General features: G+C 54.9%; 1 protein-coding gene across 2 annotated transcripts in view; it reads left to right on the forward strand.

Annotated features, from left to right (window-relative positions):
• The window catches only part of SH3PXD2B (SH3 and PX domains 2B), a 95,379-nt gene that overhangs the window by 31,203 nt on the left and 44,263 nt on the right, over positions 1 to 19,913 (forward strand). For both annotated transcript variants that reach the window (XM_080673164.1, XM_080673165.1), the window contains exons 2-4: positions 798 to 878; positions 14,961 to 15,036; positions 19,825 to 19,901. In XM_080673164.1, the coding sequence (XP_080529290.1) occupies positions 798 to 878; positions 14,961 to 15,036; positions 19,825 to 19,901 (234 nt within the window). The remainder of the gene's footprint in view (positions 1 to 797; positions 879 to 14,960; positions 15,037 to 19,824; positions 19,902 to 19,913) is intronic.

Below are 19,913 nucleotides of genomic sequence, written 5' to 3' on the forward strand. Positions count from 1 at the left end.
TTCTCAGTCCTCACACTGTCACACTGAGCAGACGCTGGAGGCCCACTTCACAGGTGGAGAAACGGACAGGCAGAGGGAGAGAGTGATCGAACCCTAACGGGAGGAAATGGTGTCATGGCTTAGCTTATGAGAAATATAAGGAGGCTAAGGCTCCTGTGACTTCAATCAAAACCAACGTTTTAAGAATGACTCTGATAGCCCGGCTGGCGTGGCTCAATGTGGTTGAACGTCGGCCTATGAACCATAAGGTCCGGGTTCAATTCCCGGTCAGGGCACATGCCTGGGTTGCAGGCTCGATCCCCAGTAGGGGGCGTGCAGGAGGCAACCCATCAATGATTCTCTTTCATCATTGATGTTTCTATGTCTCTCTCTCTCTCCCTCTCCCTTCCTCTCTCTCTAAAAATCAATAAAAACATATTTTAAAAAATAAAAATAAAAAAGAATGACTCTGACAAGGCTCTCTGAATTGAGTGGGGAGCAAGACATCCTTGCGCTGCCAACAGCAACAGCACCTCCTGCGTTGAGCAGGGTGCTGACGCCTTCCCACGCTCGGTTTCATTTAACTCTGTGCACAACTCTCGGAAGTGGAGGTCATTATACCCATTTCACTGAGGAGGAAGCTGAGGCTCAGAGAGAACAAGTAACCTGTTTCAAGTCATACAGCCAATCGGTGGCAGAGCTGAGATTCAAACCCGGGTCTTTCTGACTCTGAACCTTGTGCTTTGCTCCCGAGTCCCCCTGGCGTTGGAAAGGGCCCCCTTGGTGTTAACACCTGTCTCCCCTGCTCCTCTCTGCAGGTCTACATCATCCGGGTCACGTGGTCCAGCGGCTCCACCGAGGCCATCTATCGGCGCTACAGCAAATTCTTTGACCTGCAGGTAAGGACTCGGGGCCTCCAGTGAGCTGCGGGTAGGAAAGGCTTTCATTGGACTTACTTCCCGTTTGGACTTCAGAGCCCAGACCAGCCTTGGGCAAACTACGGCCCGCGGGCCGGATCCGGCTGTTCTATCCGGTTCTCTTGCTCTCCCCTCCGCTCCTTTACTTTGAATTTATATTAGTTCACACAAACACTCCATCCATGCTTTTGTTCCGGCCCTCCGGTCCAGTTTAAGAACCCATTGTGGCCCTCGAGTCAAAAAGTTTGCCCACCCCTGGCCCAGACCCTCACCCACAGTGGGCGTACAAAAAAAAAAAGTGCTCTTTTTTTTACCCCTAGAATTAAAAAGGCCATCCGTGTGCCCACTTCAGCGGCGCACACACTAAAATTAGCACAATATAGGAAAGGTGAGCATGGCTCCTGCACAAGGGTGACATGCAAATTTGTGGACATTCCGCATTAAAGAAAGAAAAAAGATGTCCGTCACTTTAGGGACATACTGCTTTATGCTGTGATCGTCGGTATTTCCCAAATAAAAGAAAGAATGCGTGTGGACGGCTCCAGAGTGGAGCATGACCTGGACATTGGTGTGGCTTTGGCGTGCAGATCTTGAACTTGTGTTTTCTTCAAGGACTCAGATGTGTCCAGTCACATTTGGTGAATAAATGAATGAATCGATAAATGAACTCACAGCCGCGAGTGCCCCCAGTCCCATAGGGCACCCGGCCAATGTGGACAGCTCAGTGTCAGCTCACCCCCACGGGGGTAAAAGAACTACAATCTTTGGGACCGTAGCTTTATCTTCTTGTCACCAAAGGCCAGCAACTCAAAGCAAGCGTGTCTGCATGAGAAGTCACAGGACCCAATATGACAAAATACCGTTCTTTGGAAAACACAGGCCTCAAGAACTTACTGGGCTTCCTGAACAACAAGTCCTCCCTGCTGTGCAGTGAGGGACCCATGCTGAGCTGTCTGGTCTCCCTTTCCTCTGTGCCTTTTAGGGTGCTTCAGTTGCAGGAAACCCTACTCAAACGGGCTTAAGTCAATGGGGAGTTCCGGGCTGGTGTAACTGCATGTCCTAGGCCAGTGGTCGGCAAACTCATCAGTCAACAGAGCCAAATGTCAACAGTACAACGATTGAAATTTCTTTTGAAAGCCACATTTTTTAAACTTAAACTTCTTCTAATGCCACTTCTTCCAAATAGACTCGCCCAGGACGTGGTATTTTGTGGAAGAGCCACACTCAAGGGGCCAAAGAGCCGCATGTGGCTCGCGAGCCGCCGTTTGCCGACCACGGTCCTAGGAGAAGAAACCGTGTGGGCTTCAGGCACCGCTTGATCCAGGGTGTTCCACTGTGTCCTTTCACCCAGCTCTTTCCTCTCATTCTGCATTTCTGCTTCCATCGCGTTGGCTTTATCCTCGGCTCCCACGTGTGCCAAAATGCTGTGGGCACACAACCAGCAGGAAAGAGGGAAAGGTCACTTCCCAGAAGTTCAAGCGAACACGGGGTTGTGTTTCAGAGGCTCAGCTCTAAGCCTGTCAAGATGGTGAAAGAATGTGATGGCCAGTGGGGTGGTCGGGTTCCTGCCCTGCCCCTGGAGTCGGGGGCGGGGACTGAGAGCCGGAGCGAACAGAACAGTCGTGATCGGGTGTAAAGTAGGCGTTGTGGGGCCGTCAGGAGAGAGCCCTTGTCCTCCACACACCAGCCCGTCTCCTGGCCTCACATGTTCTCTGAGAGTTGGCTGATGTTAACCACAGGCATTCGCGGTTGTATGGACCTAATCTGTTCCTGAAAATGGCAAACGGAACAGTCAGAGCCTGTGTTCATTCTTTCCAAGGGGATGGCAAAGTTCTCCTGGCCTGTTTCCGTAACTGCCAGAGTCACGTGTGATGTGAAGCAATTGCGACACCAGTGACCTCGGTGTTGAACGTGTAATGAATGTGACGTTTTGTGTTTACTGTGTAACAACATCAAACAGGATCACGCACAAGTTATGTGTTTCTTCTGGTCTGCAGCAAGCATGCTCTGAATGTAAATAGACACGTGTGTGCAAGAGGGTGGGATTCCATCTACAGTGGACTTGGCAGGAGCAGCCCAGGGCAGGGAAGGCAGATGATGGCGGTGATGCCCAGCGCCAGAAGCAGGAGGCACGGTCCTGTGTGATAATGACCGAGATCCACACCCTCGTACCCAGACCACGGGTGTCTGTGCACATCCATTGCGGCAGGTCTTCAGTTCAGAGAGTGAGAATTGAGTCCACAGTTTGCAAGTTGCTGACCGACTTCTCGTGCCCTGAGGGTCTGCACAGGGAGGGCGCGTGAACTTGGCTTTCAGAGGCCTCTTGCCTGCGTGATGCCTCCAAGAAAGGACACGGGGCAGAGAGCAGGGGCAGGCATGATGGCTCGCTTAGGGATCACTGACACCCACAGCGCACGCATCCACTCACGCGGGAAGAGAGGAGGGGGGCGGCTTGATGGCAAGAGGCAGGTGTGCCCCATGGAAACAGAGCAGGAAGTGCCGCCGGGCCCGCCGGGGCTCAGGACCGCAGCAGGGTGACCCTGCGCAGGCTGGGCGGCTCCCTGGCCGCGTGTCACTGTGGCCGCAGGATCTGCCATCGAGCCTGCTTCCTTTCCCCAACGACCTCTCTAGCCCGGCTTCTTCCGCGTGCCTGCTGGCCCACACCCCCCAGACAGCACCTTCGGCCCCCGAGTGGAAGTGTCCTTCCCTGTTGTCAATGCACTGGGGTTCCCAGGTGCCGATTCCGGCTCCAGGGTTGAGAATCTGATTGTCAGAGACCTGGTCAGTCCACCTGACCTGCTGGCTGCGGCGGGTTGTTGGTGCAGCAGGAGCTGGAGGAGTAGGGCGGAGCAGGGCCGGGAGGCGGTCAGCTCCCTGTTCCGGGAGAGCCCCGGCTTCAGACCTTGACTTCAGGGTTAGACAGACTGGCTTCAGATCTCAGCTTTCTGCCTCTTTAGGTTTCAGCTTGGTGACGCCTCTGTATGTTTCTGAGCCTCAGTTTCCCCGTCTGCACATTGAGAATGAAAGCACTTTCCCGTGCCTCGGGTATGACAGAGTTATGCCTTGCTCTGTAAGCGTGTCAGCTGTCATCTGCTGTCCCTCCGCTCAGACGGGACTTGCCTGAGGGGACCCTGTCTGGGAATGCTGGCCGGGGTCAGATCGCAGGCTCCCTGCCCCAAAGCCTGTGCTCCCTCCACTCTCCTGTTGTGACTCAACTTTTGGATATTTACCAGAATTTAAAAGTGAAGTTTTTCCGCCCCACTCAGCATGATTGGTAATAATTGGGGGTTTGCCGTAGCATAAGTAACGGCCTCAGACTGCCCTCCTGAAAGGAAGTCGTCGAAAGACGGCCCTTCAGCCACCTTTCAAGAGTCCCAGATGGGCAGCTGGACGGGAAAGGCGTGGAATTTCCAGAGGGTCCCCTCTCCTGGAACCGCCGGCCTCCTGCCCCCGCAGCCCAGAGCGGGCAGCTGGAAGGAGTTAGGGCAGGAATCAGCTGTTCCCAAGGCCCAGGCGAGGAGGCCAGCCCGTGTGGGGCTGCAACACCCTCAAGTTCGATGATTTCACGATTCCGCCCTCCCTGCCCCTCCCTCCTGTCTGGCAAGTAGTCTTGGTTTTTTTTTCCAGAAGAAACTTGGCTCTCACACACATCATCACTTCAAAAAAAAAAAAGTATGGGGAGGGCGAGCTTGTGCGGAGGAACAGCTAAGCCAGTGTGGTGTAATGGAAAAAGTCCGGAGACGGGGGCCCAGCCACCTGTGCTGTGTGGCCTTGGGCACGCCCCTTAACCCCTCTGTGCCCGATTGCTCTCATCAGTAGCATGGGGTGATGATAACAGGAACAGCTGGCTTTCTAGAGCTCGGACCGCTCAGCATCTGGATGCCGTGACTCATTTAATCCTCGTGTTAAGCTTATCACCTCGTACAGATGAAGAAACCCGGGCTGGGAGAGGCCCTAGGGTCTGCCCCAGGTCACACAGCCAGTGGGCGTCGGAGCTAGGATTTGAAGCTGGGCGGGCGACAGCACAGACCACAGTCTTGGCCGCTCTGCTGTCCAGGCTCCTAGTGGCTACTTCACCAGGTTCCTATGGAGTTAAAAGCAATGATGTGTGTTGGGAAGAGGCAAACCCACAGAGACAGAGCGGATTAGTGGTTGCCAGGCCCTGGGAGGAGGGGAGAGTGGGAGAGACGGATGGGTACAGGGTTTCTCTCTGGCTGAATGAAAATGTTCTGGAATTAGATAGGGGGGGATGGTTGCACAACCTTCTGAATATACCAAAAACCACTGAATTGTAGACTTTAAAAGGGTGAATTTTCTGGTATGTGAAGTGTATCTGAATTTTTTTTTTTTTTTTTTTTGAAGTGATGATGTGTGTGAGAGCAGTTTCTGGGCTGTCGAGCCCTGAGCAAATGTCAGCTGTTGGGATTATCGGGAATTGGCAGGGTTTAGAGCAGGGGATGGTGCCAGTTTAATAGAGTGGGTAAGATCCTGGGCTTGGGTCCAAATGCTGCCACTTTCTGGTCAGGAGATCTTGTTTTAGCAGAACTGTTTTAGTCGCAGATGACAGAAACCCGGTTAAGATGGATTATTCAGAAAGAACATGGATGAGCTAAATGTAACGGAAGAGACCAAGGGGAGTTGGCGTCAGGTCTGGCTGGATCTAGGGGCCACCATGTCAATCAGGACCTGCTTTTCTCCACTTGACTGTCTTCACGTCCAGGCACATGGTGGCCACAGGCCCAAGCTATATCCGTGAGTTCCTGTTCAGCACCTTCTGGGAAAAGAGAACAACACCCCCACAGTTTAAGCAAAAGCCTCATTAATTTATCGTGGGTCAGTGGCCAGCCGGTCAGGGCCATCCCAGGCTCAAGTAAAATCAGCCTCCCGCCAATGTGTGTAACTCACAGAGAAGGTTCCCCGGAAGAAAGCAGAGAACTGCTTCTAAGGAAGGGCGAGGAGCTTGTGGGGAGCAGAGAACAGTAACTGTGCCCTCGGGGGGTGGGGGGGGAAGGGCATCCAGGCCGAGGGAACAGAGAGTCCGCCTCGGGTAAGAAAGGAGCGGGGCTCAAGCTCCTCTGTGGGAAAAGAGACTTAACATCAAACACGAGCAAAAATGTCCCCTTTATGACAGTGCACTTGCTGATGTGATTTCCTGACTCGCTTGTCTTAGAAAATCTGGACCCTGATCGTCAGCCGTCACTACTGGTTGGCATCTGGCCACGCGTCTCATGCACATGAGGGTGTAGGTAGGCCATAGAGCCCCGGGCTTGGCATGGGAAGCCCTGGTGTCAGGTCCCGGCCGGCTGTCTTACCAGCTGTGTGGCCTTGGGCAGGCCTCTCTGCCGCTCCCTGTCTGCCCTCGCCTGGCTCCGGCAGAGGGTGGCAGAGGCACCGGGGATGATCGGGATGCTGTGGCGCTGAGAGCATTGCCTGGAGGTAACGGGGGCTGGCTGAGTGATGTCGTTAAAGACCTGGATGACCGTTTCCTGAAACGCACAGGCGCCCGCTTTACGTCCTCTCGTTTAGTCCTCACAAGCAGGAAGCGAGTATTGTGTCCACACCACAGACGGGGGAGCTGACGCTCAGAGGGCAGTCACGTGCCCGGAGAGCAGCATGGCTGGGATTTAAGCCCACGTGGGGCCGAGTCAGAAGCTGCACCCCACTGCGTTCTTGAGGCCCAGTACTGCCTCCGAATCGCTTTTCAAAGATACATTTGCCTCCTGGAGTTCTGCCTGGCACTGCCCTTTGAAGGCCCAGGTGGCACCTCCCTGTAAGATGCGGGCAGTCTACCCCGCAGAGAGGGCTGCCCTGGGCCATACACGATCCCTTCAGGAAGGGGCCTCAGGTGTCCGAGGGTCTCCTGTACTCTGTGCCAGGCGACCTTTGCCCTCTGAGTTTTCCCACTGGCTCAGTGTGTTCCCAGGCTGAGGGTCATGGCCGCCCCTGGAGCCAGGGCTTCCCTGGGGAAGCACAGCTACTAGTAAGCATTTGCTGAGCCCGAGTGACTCCAGGGGTTCAGAAAGGAGCGTCTGTCCCGGCCAGGGAGCTCAGGCTGGGCTTGCTTCCTGGAGGAGGTGACATTGAAGCGGGGTCTAGAGACCATGAGTAAGGAGTTGACCCGCAGACAGGGTGGGAGAGGGCATTCCACATGGAGAACACCAGGTGTGCGAAGGTGCAGAGGCATGAGGGAGCGGGACGGTAGCTCGGCATCTTACAGAATTCCGACAACGGGGGCACGGAGCCAGCTGGGTCACTGCGCCTGGCAGGGGGCCCTCGGAGAAGCGCCAGCCCGTGTGTCCTGTAAGCGGGAACACTGCGTGCTATGGGGACCCAGAGAGAGACTTCCTTTGGGAGGAGCCATTTCTTAGGTCAGCAATTCTTCAACCTTTTTCATCTCCTGGCACACATAGGCTAATTACTAAAATTCTGAGGCACACCAAAAAAATGTATTTTTTGCCGATCTGACAAAAAATAAAAGGTATAATTTTGATCCATTAATACCAGACAGCTATTGTTGTGTTGGCTATTATATATACAGAGTAGCCAGATTATTATGATCTCTGAACACATAATAATCTGGCCACTCAGTGTATATCCTATATAATAAAAGGCTAATATGCAAATTGTCCCCTTGACCAGGAGTTCGACCAGCAGGCAGGCCAGCCAACCACCCATGTCTCCTCCCTGTGGCCAGGCTGGCCAGACCCCACCTATGCACGAATTCATGCACCAGGCCTCTAATACACACACACACACACACACTGAGTGGCCAGATTATTATGCGTTCAGAGATCATAATAATCTGGCCACTCAGTGTATATACATATGTATATGTGTATATATACTTCTTATTTGTAAAATATATATATGCTAGAGGCCCGGTGCATGAAATTCGTGCACGGGTGGGGGGTGGTGTCCCTCAGCCCAGCCTACACCCTCTCCAATCTGGGACCCCTCGAGGGATGTCCCAACTGCCCGTTTAGGCCCGATCCCAATAGGATCGGGCCTAAATGGGCAGTCGGACATTCCTCTCACAATCCAGGACTATTGGCTCCCAACTGCTCACCTGCCTGCCTTCCTGATTGCCCCTAACCACTTCTGCCTGCCAGTCTGATCACTTCCTAACCACTTCCCTGCCAACCTGATTGATGCCTAACTGCTCCCCTGCCAGCCTGATTGCCCCTAACTGCCCTCCCCTGCAGGCCTGGTCACCCCTAACTGCCCTCCCCTGCAGGCCTAGTCCACCCCAATTGCTCTCCCCTGCAGGCCTGGGTCCCCCACAACTGCCCTTCCCGGCAGGCCAGGTCATCCCCAACTTCCCTCCTCTGCCGGCCTGGTCACTTCTAACTGCCCTCCCCTGCAGACTTGATCGCCCCCAACTGCCCTCCCTTGCAGGCCTGGTCCCTCCCAACTGCCCTCCCCTGCTGGCCATCTTGTGGTGGCCATCTTGTGTCCACATGGGGGCAGCCATCTTTGACCACATGGGGGCAGCCATATTGTGTTGGAGTGATGGTCAATTTGCATATTATTCTTTTATTAGATAGGATTAGATAGGATAGAGGCCTGGTGCACAGGTGGGGGCTGGCTGGTTTGCCCTGAAGGGTGTCCCAGATCAGGGTGGGGGTTCCCTTGGGCCGTGGGGTGGCCTGGGTGAGGGGCCTGTGATGGTTTGCAGGCTGGCCACACACCCCGGCGACCCAAGTGGAGGCCCTGGTATCTGGGATTTATTTATCTTCTATAATTGAAATTTTGTAGCCTTGAGCGGAGCCAAGCCTCCTGCTTGCTCCGTGGCCACAGCCATTTTTGTTGGGATTTATGTATCTTCTATAATTGAAACTTTGTAGCCTTGAACGGAGGCCAAGGCAGGCCAGGGCTGCGGAAGCTTGGCTTCCTCCATCGCCGGGGGCAACTCAAGCCTCCTGCTCTCTCCAGCTCTGTGGCTGCCGCTATTTTTGTTGGGATTTATTTATCTTCTATAATTGAAACTTTGTAGCCTTGAGTGGAGTCCAGGGCTGGCCAGGGTGTGCGGAAAGCTTGGCTTCCTCCATTGCTGGGGAAACCCAAGCCTCCTGCTCGCTCCGTAGCTGCAGCCATCTTGGTTGGGTTAATTTGCATACTTTCTCCTGATTGGCTGGTGGGCATGGCTTTGTGGGTGTAGCGGAGGTACAGTCAATTTGCATATTACTCTTTTATTAGATAGGATTGTTTTCAGAGAGGAAGGGAGATGGAGAGAGAGAGATAGAAATATCAATGATGAGAGAGAATTACTGATTAGCTGCCTCCTGCACATCCTACACTGGGGATCAAGCCCTCAACCCAGGCATGTGCCCTGACTGAGAATGGAACCGTGACCTCCTGGTTCATCAGTCGATGCTCAACCACTGAGCAACACGGGCCGAACTGTTGTAATTTTTTTTTTTAATTGGACAATCTCAGGGAAAAGAGGTCAGTGTTCCTGACTAAATAGTCAGGTATCACATGTTATAAAAATGGTTGGGGCACGCCACTTGAATATCGCTGGCCTGGACTCATCAATTCACAGAGCCTACGCCATGCTGCAGCAGCATTTACATCTGCTCCTTCGTTTCTCCCTGGAGGAGGGACTGAGATCTGGAGACGGGAGAGGCTGTCCCAAGCTGCGCTGTAAATATCATTTGTTTCCTGTTTTGACTGAGATAGGACTGACCTGTCTCGCTCAGGCGAGTTCGACAACCCAAGTGCACTTGTGAGCTTTGGGGACTGTCTGCCCAGAAGCCCCCATGCTCTGCCGCAAAACCAAAGGGAAGGGAGTGTGTCCTCTCATCTTTTCTGGAGGCAGGCAGAGGGCTGGCAGAACTGAAGACTTCTCACTCCCCCACACAGGTTCCCAGCAACACCCTAGCCAACCCCTGCTCACGGTGCACCAACCATATTTCTCCAAATACTGCCTTTGCCGGACCCTCCGACACAGTCTTTTCGCCAGACGTTTTCTTCTGAAATTGGGGTGTTATACACGCTTAATGGAATGTTTTTCCCTCCCCAGTGAAGAGCTGTTGCCATGTTGATGATGTGTAGCTGAGAAAATACGGTAGTGGTCTTTTCCCACAGCGAGCAGTTCCTTATTTGTAAAATAGGAATGCTGCCTGGTCTGCCTGAGCCCCAGCCCAGGTCCTCTTGCTGCCTCCTGGGATGTAATGTCTCTGCTCTTAGACAGTGGCTGGCTGCATCATTGAACCCCCTCTTTTCATTCATTTGCTCATTCATTGATTCATTCCTTCTCTGCACAGATACCTACCAAGCACCTACCATGGACCAATGAGGAGGTGGTGGAGGGGGTCAGGCTGAGAAAAGGCTGACCTGGCCTGGGGAGGGGCAAGAAGGATGAGAGAAGTGGACAGACTGGAGGGGTGCACGCATGGCACAGGACACCAGGGCGTGCCCACAGTTAGACAGATCAGCTCCTCAAGGGGACGGAATTTCCACAGACAACCCCCTACGGATGTAGAGCAGGTCCAGGGGCATTGCCACGCCTGCTCTGAGGACCACGTGGCTCCCCAGCAGCCCGCAGCTGCGTGCGACAGTCCCCCCAGCCTTCTCCACTGCCTGCCCTGGCTGTCCTTGGACATGGGGCTTGTGGGAGACCGAGGGAACCAAGTCCAGTCCGCCACTAGCATGAACCGTGTGCGGCCCCCACGCCAGCCTCCACGGCGTTTTCCTTGGACAGATGTCTCCTTTCCCTCTGCCACAGGCTGGGGTCTTAGAAACTGCTGGCGGAGTGTTCTCTCCTTCCTGCTGGAGGCTTGGGCTGTGTCCATTGGATGTGGCTCCGTCTCCCCCCCTCCCTGCCCCCACACTGACTCATTTTCCTCCCAGGTCTCCAGTCCTCCTCACCCTGAGCACTGCTTCCTGTTATCATCTAGGAAGAGGCGCGTGGGATTTCTGGTTTCCAAGGGCAGGGTCTGTGGTCGGACTTGGTGGGGCATGCCTCTGTTCCTGCTGCTGCAGACAGCCTGGGGCTGGGGTCCCCAGGGAGGGGCTGGGTCCCCGGGGAGGTGCGGGGTCCCCGGGGAGGGGCTGGAACGCTGCCTGGTCTGCCGTAAAGCCTGTGGCTGCCAATGTGACAGTCGCCTGGATAGAAGCAGCAGCGTGTGGCCTGTGAACCTGGGCACACTAAGACCAATAGCTCCCAGGCCTCCGATCGAACAGCTCCCAGGCCTCCGATCACCCATCCTTGCGAACAGCGGGCCCCATGGATGGATGATAAAGAAAATGAAGTAAGACCGGGTGTGGCGCAAAGAGAGGATGAGTGTCAGCGTCCAGCCAAGCCAGCCGTGGGCAAACTACGGCCCGCGGGCCGGGTCCAGCCCGTTCGGCTGTTCTATCTGGCCCGCGGAGCCGAAAGAGCGGAGGGTTCTCTTGCTCTCCCCTCCGCTCCTTTACTTTGAATTTATATTAGTTCACACAAACACTCCATCCATGCTTTTGTTCCGGCCCTCCGGTCCAGTTTAAGAACCCATTGTGGCCCTCGAGTCAAAAAGTTTGCCCACCCCTGAGCCAAGCCCTGTTCACCAGGATTACCACAGGAGGCTAAATGAAGGCAGATGTAAAGTCATTAAAATTACGTGAAATTAACAGTTGAGTTCCTCAGTCACAGGAGCCGCATTTCACGTGCTCAGTCGCCACTGTGGTACCGTCAGGGACGGCCGATGTAGGACATGCCCGTCACGGCAGACAGTCCTATGGGACGGCCACTGAGGGGGCTCGGGTAGCCTGAGTTTTGCCAGTCTTAAAACACAGCCTCATCGTGGAATGTTATTCAGCCTGAAGAGGGAAGGAAATCCCAACACGTGATACAACATGGATGAACCTTGAAAACACGCTAAGACAGTGGTCAGCAAACTGCAGCTCGCGAGCTGCGGTTTGCTGCTCTGTTGACTAAGGAGTTTGCCGACCACTGCGCTAAGAGAAACAAGCTAGTCACAAAGAACAAACACTGTGGGATCCCACTCACTCGCAACCTGGAATAGCTGTCTAGAGACAAAGTGGAATGGTGGCTGCCAGGGGCTGGGTTTCATGGATATAGTCTAGCTTCAGTTTGGAGTGAGGAAGAGGCTCTGGAGATGATGGTGCTGGTGGCTGCATAACAATGTGAATGTACTTAACATCACTTAACATGTAAGATGGTTGAGGTCATGAATTTTATGTTTCATATACTTAACAATAAAAAACCCACACAACCTCACAAACCACTCAGACTTGTTCCCAAATAACTTTCCGAAGAAGAAATTTATTCTGCACAATATACAGGTGATGCATTATAGAACTGTACACCTGAAACCGATACCATTTTATTAGCCAGTGTCACCCCAGTACATTCAATTAAAAAATACAGATGTATTATGGGCAGAGCGCAAGGTGGATTTCTTCCTCACCTAGGATGTCCCGGAGAGCTCCCCCCAGCATTCACCGCCACAGCACCCTGCCAGCGGGCTGTGTGCCTCCCTCTGCGGGTGGGATCCGGCCAAGGACACGCTGGCATGAGGAGGCACCGGGAGAAGCTCGGGGCGGTCTGGCCCCAGGGGTAGAATATCTGTGGTTAGACACTGTAGCTTTAACCCAGGTCTGCTGCCTCAAATTAACAAGTAACACCTCCTCCCTTCGGGCCACGCTTCTGTGGGGTAAAGCAAGTCAGGACAAGGCGTGAGAGTAAAAGTTCGCTTTCATGGTGCTCCATGTTGGCAAACATCGTCTTCAGTAAAATTGAGAAGGGAAGGAGGATAGTGTTAGACAAATCCTTCCAACACTCCAGCAGAGACCGCTTGATCACTCTGCTGCTCACCTGTGCGTGGAGTAGTAAGCTTGCCTTATTTCGAGCCAATTCTTCATGTTCACGTGACTCCAAAACTGTTTAAGAGAGTGATCCTGCGGAAGGAGAATGGCATTTAGATTACAGTACTCGAACTGGCTCGATTCCCACTGGGCTGTGTGACCTGAGGCGGTTCACTGTCCCTCTCTGCTCCCCAGTCTCCTCATCTGTGACCTGGGGATCAGACATTTATTTCACAGGGTTCTTATGACGGTCAGGTAGAGCCACGTGTCGGAGAAGGCTGGTTAGCAGTCAGCTGCCAGTCACATGTCAGTAGGGATTGCTCATTATTATTCAAGATTAGTAATACGGATGTTATTCATCAGGGGTACTTGGCAAACATCTCCTAAAGCTGCCCCCCTACCCCACTTTTACTCAGTTGCATTCATTGCTTTAGTCGGTTTTTATTGAGTGCCCACTATGTGCTGGTGTTGAGAAGCTCCTGGGTTCAAACAGGGAAGCCTGCCTTTTCCAGCGAGGCCCGCTGTGGCATCCCCGGTTGCTGGATGACGTGGACCAAGCATTTCCCCATCACCACGCAGCACGGAGGAGGGGCCGACAGAAAGCCCCAAATGAAACCACAGCCTCGGCGGGCAGCCCTTCAGGGCACTGGCCAAGCTGAACCCGAGCCCCTACCCAGGGGCGGCACATACCAGGAGGAGGCGGAGGAGCGCCAGCCTGGGTAAACGGCCCCCTTTCCCCGCGGAGGAGCGGGTCCTGACTGAGTGTCTTCGTAGCATCTCAGAGGCGGAGTCATGGCAGAGAAGCAGATGGGTGCAGCCTCTGGCCCCGCCTCTTGCTGGCTACAGGCTCACGGAACATTTCTTCACTTCTCTGGGCTCCCGGTTCCTGGAGAGCCATGTCCAGCGTGAAGGAGTGTTCTGAAGATTTAGTGAGGAAAGTGTCTGCAGAGTCTGGTCCACGCCTGGCACATACACACGTTTCTCATGTGCTTCCGGCCCTCTCCTCCCTCCCCCGCATGCCTGCACCGTAGCTGTGCTTATTCCTCCCAGGCTACTCGAAGCTCCTTTCATCCCGCCAGAGCGACACGTCTTGAGTGCCAGGCAGCTTTCCCGCTGCTGGAATCCGGGGCGCTTGGACCGGTCGGTCAGGTTGGGTTAGGATAGGCTGCTGTGATAAACAGCCTCACTGTGTAATAAGGGTTTAGTTCTCACTCGGGCTACACGTCCATCAAAGGGTGTTGGATCCTTACTCCAGGACCCTCACAGGCAGAGAAGCCACTGTCTGGAGTGTGGCCCGTCTCCAGGGCAGAAGGAAGTGGGCAGTGGTGAATCACACTCCATTCATGGTTCTTCCACCCCGAGGGACATGTCTCGGCTGCTCACGTTTACGTGACTACATCCCACTTCAAGGGGGTGGGACGTTCACACCTGCCGGGTGCTCAAGAGAAGGACCAGATACCTGACGGCAGCGCTAATGACTCCGCAGCCGGCTTTACTCTAAAAGTCGCCCTGCAAGTTGGTATCCCTTCCCCGGGACCCCGAGCAGCAGATCCCTGCGATTTTATAGATCAGATCAGATCTTTCCTGTTCATTCCCTTCAAAGGTCAGAGAGGCCTCTCTCGCACTCTGAGAGCTTTTGGTTTTGGGACCTCTGTTCCCCTTCCTCCTCTGTCCCACGGCAGCCCACGCCTTCCTCTCGCTGTGCTTCCGACACCACCCTGAAATGGTCCGTTTCCTCTTCAGCCGCCTCTTTAATTGCTATAGGCCACGGGCCAGCAGGGCCGGGCACAGAGCTGTCTGTAGAGCCAACCTGGGGAACTCTCAGGGGGGCGGGGGAGTGTCATGATTGGGTCTCCATGGTTTTGGCCCTTATCACCACCCAGCAATTCTTAGGGAACAGGGTGACCTGCCATCCGTGGACTTCTGGTGGCCCCGGGGGTGCTGTCACATTTCAGGCCCTGTGGCTGGAGACCCCTGGGAGAACCTAGAGTGGCCACTCCCAGCTCGGGGCCTTCACACATCGGGCAGCTGTGGGCGTGAGGAATTGCTTCATGGAAACCCCCGGTCCCACTGACACGGACTTACCGTTAGTGTGGGGAAAGTGTCTGCAGAGTCTGGTCCACGCCTGGCACATACACACTCTGAAAAGCTGAACAAAGCGAGCTTTAGGATGTCCAGTCGCACGTGTCAGGTCTAATTCCTTCCAAGGTCAGAGGTGCACGTGTCATATATTTTGGTATTTTTCTCCCTTGACAGATGCAGATGTTGGACAAATTTCCCATGGAAGGAGGACAGAAGGACCCCAAACAGAGGATCATCCCCTTCCTGCCAGGTAGGTGGGGCTCACTGCTCCCGGATCTCTCGGCTCGTCCTCCTTGGGGCACTGTCCCAGTGACCAGACACTTCACCTCTGGGAGCCTCAGCTCCTCCTGCCTCTAAAATGGGAATGATTAAACGCGTCAAGTTTTATAACGAGTGGCATCTCTCATGGCCACTGTATCATTTTTCTGTTGTTCCGTAACAAATTGCCACCAGTTTAGCAGCTTACAACGGCACCCATTTATCATCTCACAGTTCTTCCGGTCGGAAGTCCCCGAGGCCTCCACTGGGTACTCTGGTTTAGGGTCTCACAAGGCAAAATCAAAGTCTTGGCTGGGCCCAGCTCTCATCCGGAGCATCTGGGGCAGAATCCAGTTCCTGCCGCTCCAGGACTGAGATGCCGGTTTCCTTGCTCGCGTCAGCCAGGCTGTCTGCATCCCCCCTCGGTGGCCCCTCCATCCTCAGGCCGGCAGTGAGGCACCGAGTCTTGCTTGGGCTTTACATGGCTCCGGCTGCCCCGGCCGCCCCCCGCAGAGGGAGCAGCCTGCTTTGAGGGACTCGTGTGATTGTGTCGTACCCACCTGGCTAATGCAGGGTCATCTTGTAAAGAGACGTGGCCCGTAGAGATCCCTTCCTAGTCACCGGCTCAGGGGTCAGGGTGGGCCATCTTGCGGGGAGGGGGCATTGTAGAAATTCCACCCGTCTATCTACCATGGACTTTCTGAGTGCCAGGCCCCACTCCAGGCCTCGTGGAGGAGTTAATGTAATAAAGGCGTTCATGTCCCTTTCCTCCTACAACAATTCCTTGCCGAAGGAGTAGCATCAGGCCTCAGCTCAGAAACTAGGTTATATTCCTAGCCGGTTTGGCTCAGTGGATAGAGTGTCGGCCTGCGGACTGAAGGGTCCCGGGTTCGATTCTGGACAGGAGTACGTACCTCGGTTGCAGGCTCCTCCCTGGCCCGGGCCCTGGTCGGGGCATGTGCAGGAGGCAACCAATCAATATGTCTCTCCACATCGATGTTTCTCTCTGTCTTTCCTTCTCTCTTCCCCTCTCTAAAAACCAATGGACATGTCCTCGGGTGAGGATTAGCAAGGGAAAAGAAAGTAGGTTCTACCCAAGCCAGTGTTATGGTCTCAGTCGCTACCACTGATTGGACGTCTGCTGTGTGCCAGGCGCTGGGCTAAGCACTTTACATTCATCCCTTCATTTCTTCCTTCGCACACAGGAGAGGATCATGGCACTGCGGTAACAGAGTGGTTACGAGGGTAGGTGAGTGCCTGGCACAGACCTGGCAGCAGGCAGGCATTTTCCGTCATTTTTGTGTACAGATCTTCAGCAAATTGACACCACCCCAAATCACAAGTACTTCCCGTCTTCCTCATTTTGCAGAAAAGGGAGCAGGCCCCACAGTGGGGGAGACTCCCGGGTCACTCAGGCGCCCAGGCTCCCCTCCCCCACTCCAGGGTCCTGCCGTGGGCACAGGAGTGGGTCCTCCCAGATGCCGTCATGTTGAGTGGGTTTAGAGACTGGGCAGAGGCGATTGCCAGACCCCCCGTCGACTGGGAGGGTCATTTGCCTAAAAAAGCGAATGTTTTAGTTCTTCCATGGGGAGAGTGTGCAATCACACTGGAATTTTCTTCCCTGTTGGAGAAAACCCCGAGTGCCAGCTGCAGCAGCCAAGAGTCCGGGCTCCATCCCTGTGACAGGCGGACGCCACCCACCCCGGTCCCCGCTGGGCCTCGCTGTCCCCATCCATAAACCGGGATATGATCCCTGCCTCACAAGCTTCTCTCCCGGACACATAGTAGGTTCTCAGTAAAGGCAGAAACAGGGTCCCGTGACATTCCTTTGGAACTTCTTGGTATTTCATATCTTGGAGGCGTTACTTAAATGCTCGGCCTGAATACTCACATTGAACTGGGGCTCTAAATGTGGGTTTTTCTCGCCCTAGCCAGTGTGGCTCAGGGGAGAGAGCGTTGGCCCGTGGACTGAAGGATCCCAGGTTCCATCCCGGTCATGGGCACGTGTCTTGGTTGCAGGCTCGATTCATCCCGGCCCTGGTCTGGCACATGCAGGAGGCAGCCAATCGATGAGTCTCTCCCACTGATGTTGCTGTCTCTCTGTCTCTCCCCCTCCCTTCCACTCTCTCTAAAAATCAATGGAAAAACATCCTCGGGTGAGGATTAACAACAACAACAAAAAAATTAAATGTAGGTTTTCCTCCCAAGGGGTGAGGTATAAGTCTTACTATCGGAATAAAGGCAAACCCAGCTCTGGAAAAACTTCCCAGGACGGGGAAGAACTTGAGCCCACCCTCCCCCCAGCCCCTGGAAGCTTTCATGATTACGTAATTCTCTTCCACCCACGAATTCATGAAAATGCTGTTCTCAGGGACGCGGCCCAGTGTCCCTGCTCACGGCACCCACTGCAGCTTTGAGAGGTCCCGCTGGGCCCCAGGACGCCGAGGGCATCCCTTCCCGGGCCATCTCTTAGCTTTTCCTCGACGCCGAGGCCGCGGCCGAGGGCAGGGGCCTGCGGGAGAAGCGTCCCCGCTCCGAGGGGTCACTTTTCTGCCAAGCCCGCCACGTCAGCAGAACAAAGCAAGTCTCCTGTGAGCACAAAGGCAGGGGGAGGGGGAGCCGCCCTGCTCAGTCCTCCTCCCCGGCCAGAGCTGGGCCAGCCAACTTGGCAGAGGCCGCAGCTTGAAAATTAAAAATTACAGTCTGGCCTCCTCCACCGTGGAAAACAAAAGGTTGTTCTCCGCCCCAGCACCCCTTCCGCCCCAGGCGGGCTGGCCCGCAGTGAGGGAGGGGTGCACGTTCGCATTCTTCCCCGTGGCTCAGCCCAGAAACGCTTCACATCAGATGCAGACATGGGGTCCGGCCCCATCAGCCTTTCACCCGGGAGGTCCCAGCCACGACATGCTGCTCCTCAGGGCCCTGCCCTGCGCCCGGAAGGAGCAGGAACTCCAGCTCTGCTGCCCACCCATGGCAACTTAGCCAGCGGGTGGCAGGTCTTAAGAAACAGAGCTGGGGCCCTAGCCCGTTTGGCTCAGTGGATAGAGCATCGGCCTGCGGACTGAAGGGTCCCAGGTTCGATTCTGGTCAAGGGCATGTACCTTGGTTGCGGGCACATCCCCAGTGGGAGTTGTGCAGGAGGCAGCTGATCAGTGTTTCTCTCTCATTGATGTTTCTAACTCTCTATTCCTCTCTGTAAAAAATCAATAAAATATATTTTAAAAAAAAGAAGAAGAAGAAACAGAGCTGGGGCCCTAGCCCGTTTGGCTCAGTGGACAGCACGCCGACCTGCAGACTGAAGGGTCCCAGGTTCGATTCTAGTCAAGGGCACATACCTAGGTTGCAGGCTCCATCCCTGGCCCTGGTCAGGGCTCTTGCAGGAGGCAACCAATCCATGGGTCTCTTCTCAGATCAATGTTTCTCTCTCTGTGTCTCTCCCCCTCCCTTCCACGCTCTTTAAAAATCAATGGGAAAATATCCTCAGGTGAGGATTAACAGAAAAAAAAAACACACACAAGAAAACAGAAGAAAAGAAACAGAGCTCGGTGCAGAGTGTGATGCAGTATCATCCAGGAGTCCTCAGACTTTTTAAACAGGGGGCCAGTTCACTGTCCCTCAGACCGTTGGAGGGCTGGACTATAGTTTAAAAAAAAAAACTATGAACAAATTCCTATGCGCACTGCGGGCCCGGGACGAGTCGGCTGCTAAGCAGGACAGGCAGCGGCACCCGGCGGGCCGGATACATGTCCTCGGAGGGCCGCATGTGGCCCGCGGGCCGTAGTTCGAGGACGCCTGAATTCTAAACAGTTTGGGGAAGAAAAAAAAAACAGAAAGTCACGACCCTCTTGTGAGGGACTAAGCCCTGCGCTGGGGTTGTAATGGAGATTGTCTCCCTGAAGCGATGCGGCTGCCCGCTTCCCACGGCAGCACGATGGACACGAGGCTCCCCGTCTCCCCCGTTGGCCGCACACCTGACATGCCCAGAGACTCCTGTCCCACGGCCGCTGCACTGGGAGAGGAGTGAGGCCTTTGTCATTGTGTCACACACACCCCCTCCCGGGGACCCTGGCGGAGCCTGCGCCTCTGTCCTGAGCTGTCAGCCCCACGGTGAGGACACAAAATTGACAAAGGCTCCGTCGGTCCCTATTTGTGCAGAGCCCATGCCTGGTAGGGAAGAAGACGAGTAAATCAATCGCGTGATGTGTGCAGTCAGAAATGACAGGAGCTGTCAACCCAGTGAAGCGGCCCGAGTTTCCCCCCGGGGATGGTGGGTGAGGTTGGATATTCCAGGCAGAGGGAAGGGGCAGGATCGCGAGACAGCGTGGCGTGCCGGGCACATAGACGAGAGCAGAAAGAAGGCGGTGGAGGCAGGAGGAGGAAGGGAGCCTGAACTGTTGGGTCAGGGCTTAGCTGCGGTTCGCTGCCCTGCCCAGGCGGCCTGAGAATCCCAGCGTTGGACAGAGGCCCTCAGACCCTCCGGTCTACCTTCCTTCTGCACCGGGCAGGAGCACCTGCCTTCCACCGTTGGTCCCTGCCTCCTTGAACTCATCGGAACGTTCCACCGGGCCCCACCCCTCCAGCCTTTGCACTAGAACTGCGAGCCGGGCTTTGGGGGACCACGCCTGGGGTCATCAGGCCCCGTGGGTATCCAACAGGGGGTGGTGATGACAGCCAGGGATTTGGGTACCACTCAGGCCTACCAGAGGCATGCACATCACACCTTCGGTGCTGCGAGCTGGCCGCCGCCCCCTGCCAATGCCGTGTGTGCTCTCCTCCTCTGCAGGCAAAATCCTCTTCCGACGAAGCCACATCCGGGACGTGGCCGTCAAACGCCTGATACCGATCGATGAATACTGCAAGGTAGGCCTGAGA

Source organism: Plecotus auritus (assembly GCF_963455305.1).
Source record: "Plecotus auritus genome assembly, chromosome: 6".
In the NCBI taxonomy this organism is placed as follows: Eukaryota; Metazoa; Chordata; class Mammalia; order Chiroptera; family Vespertilionidae; genus Plecotus; species Plecotus auritus.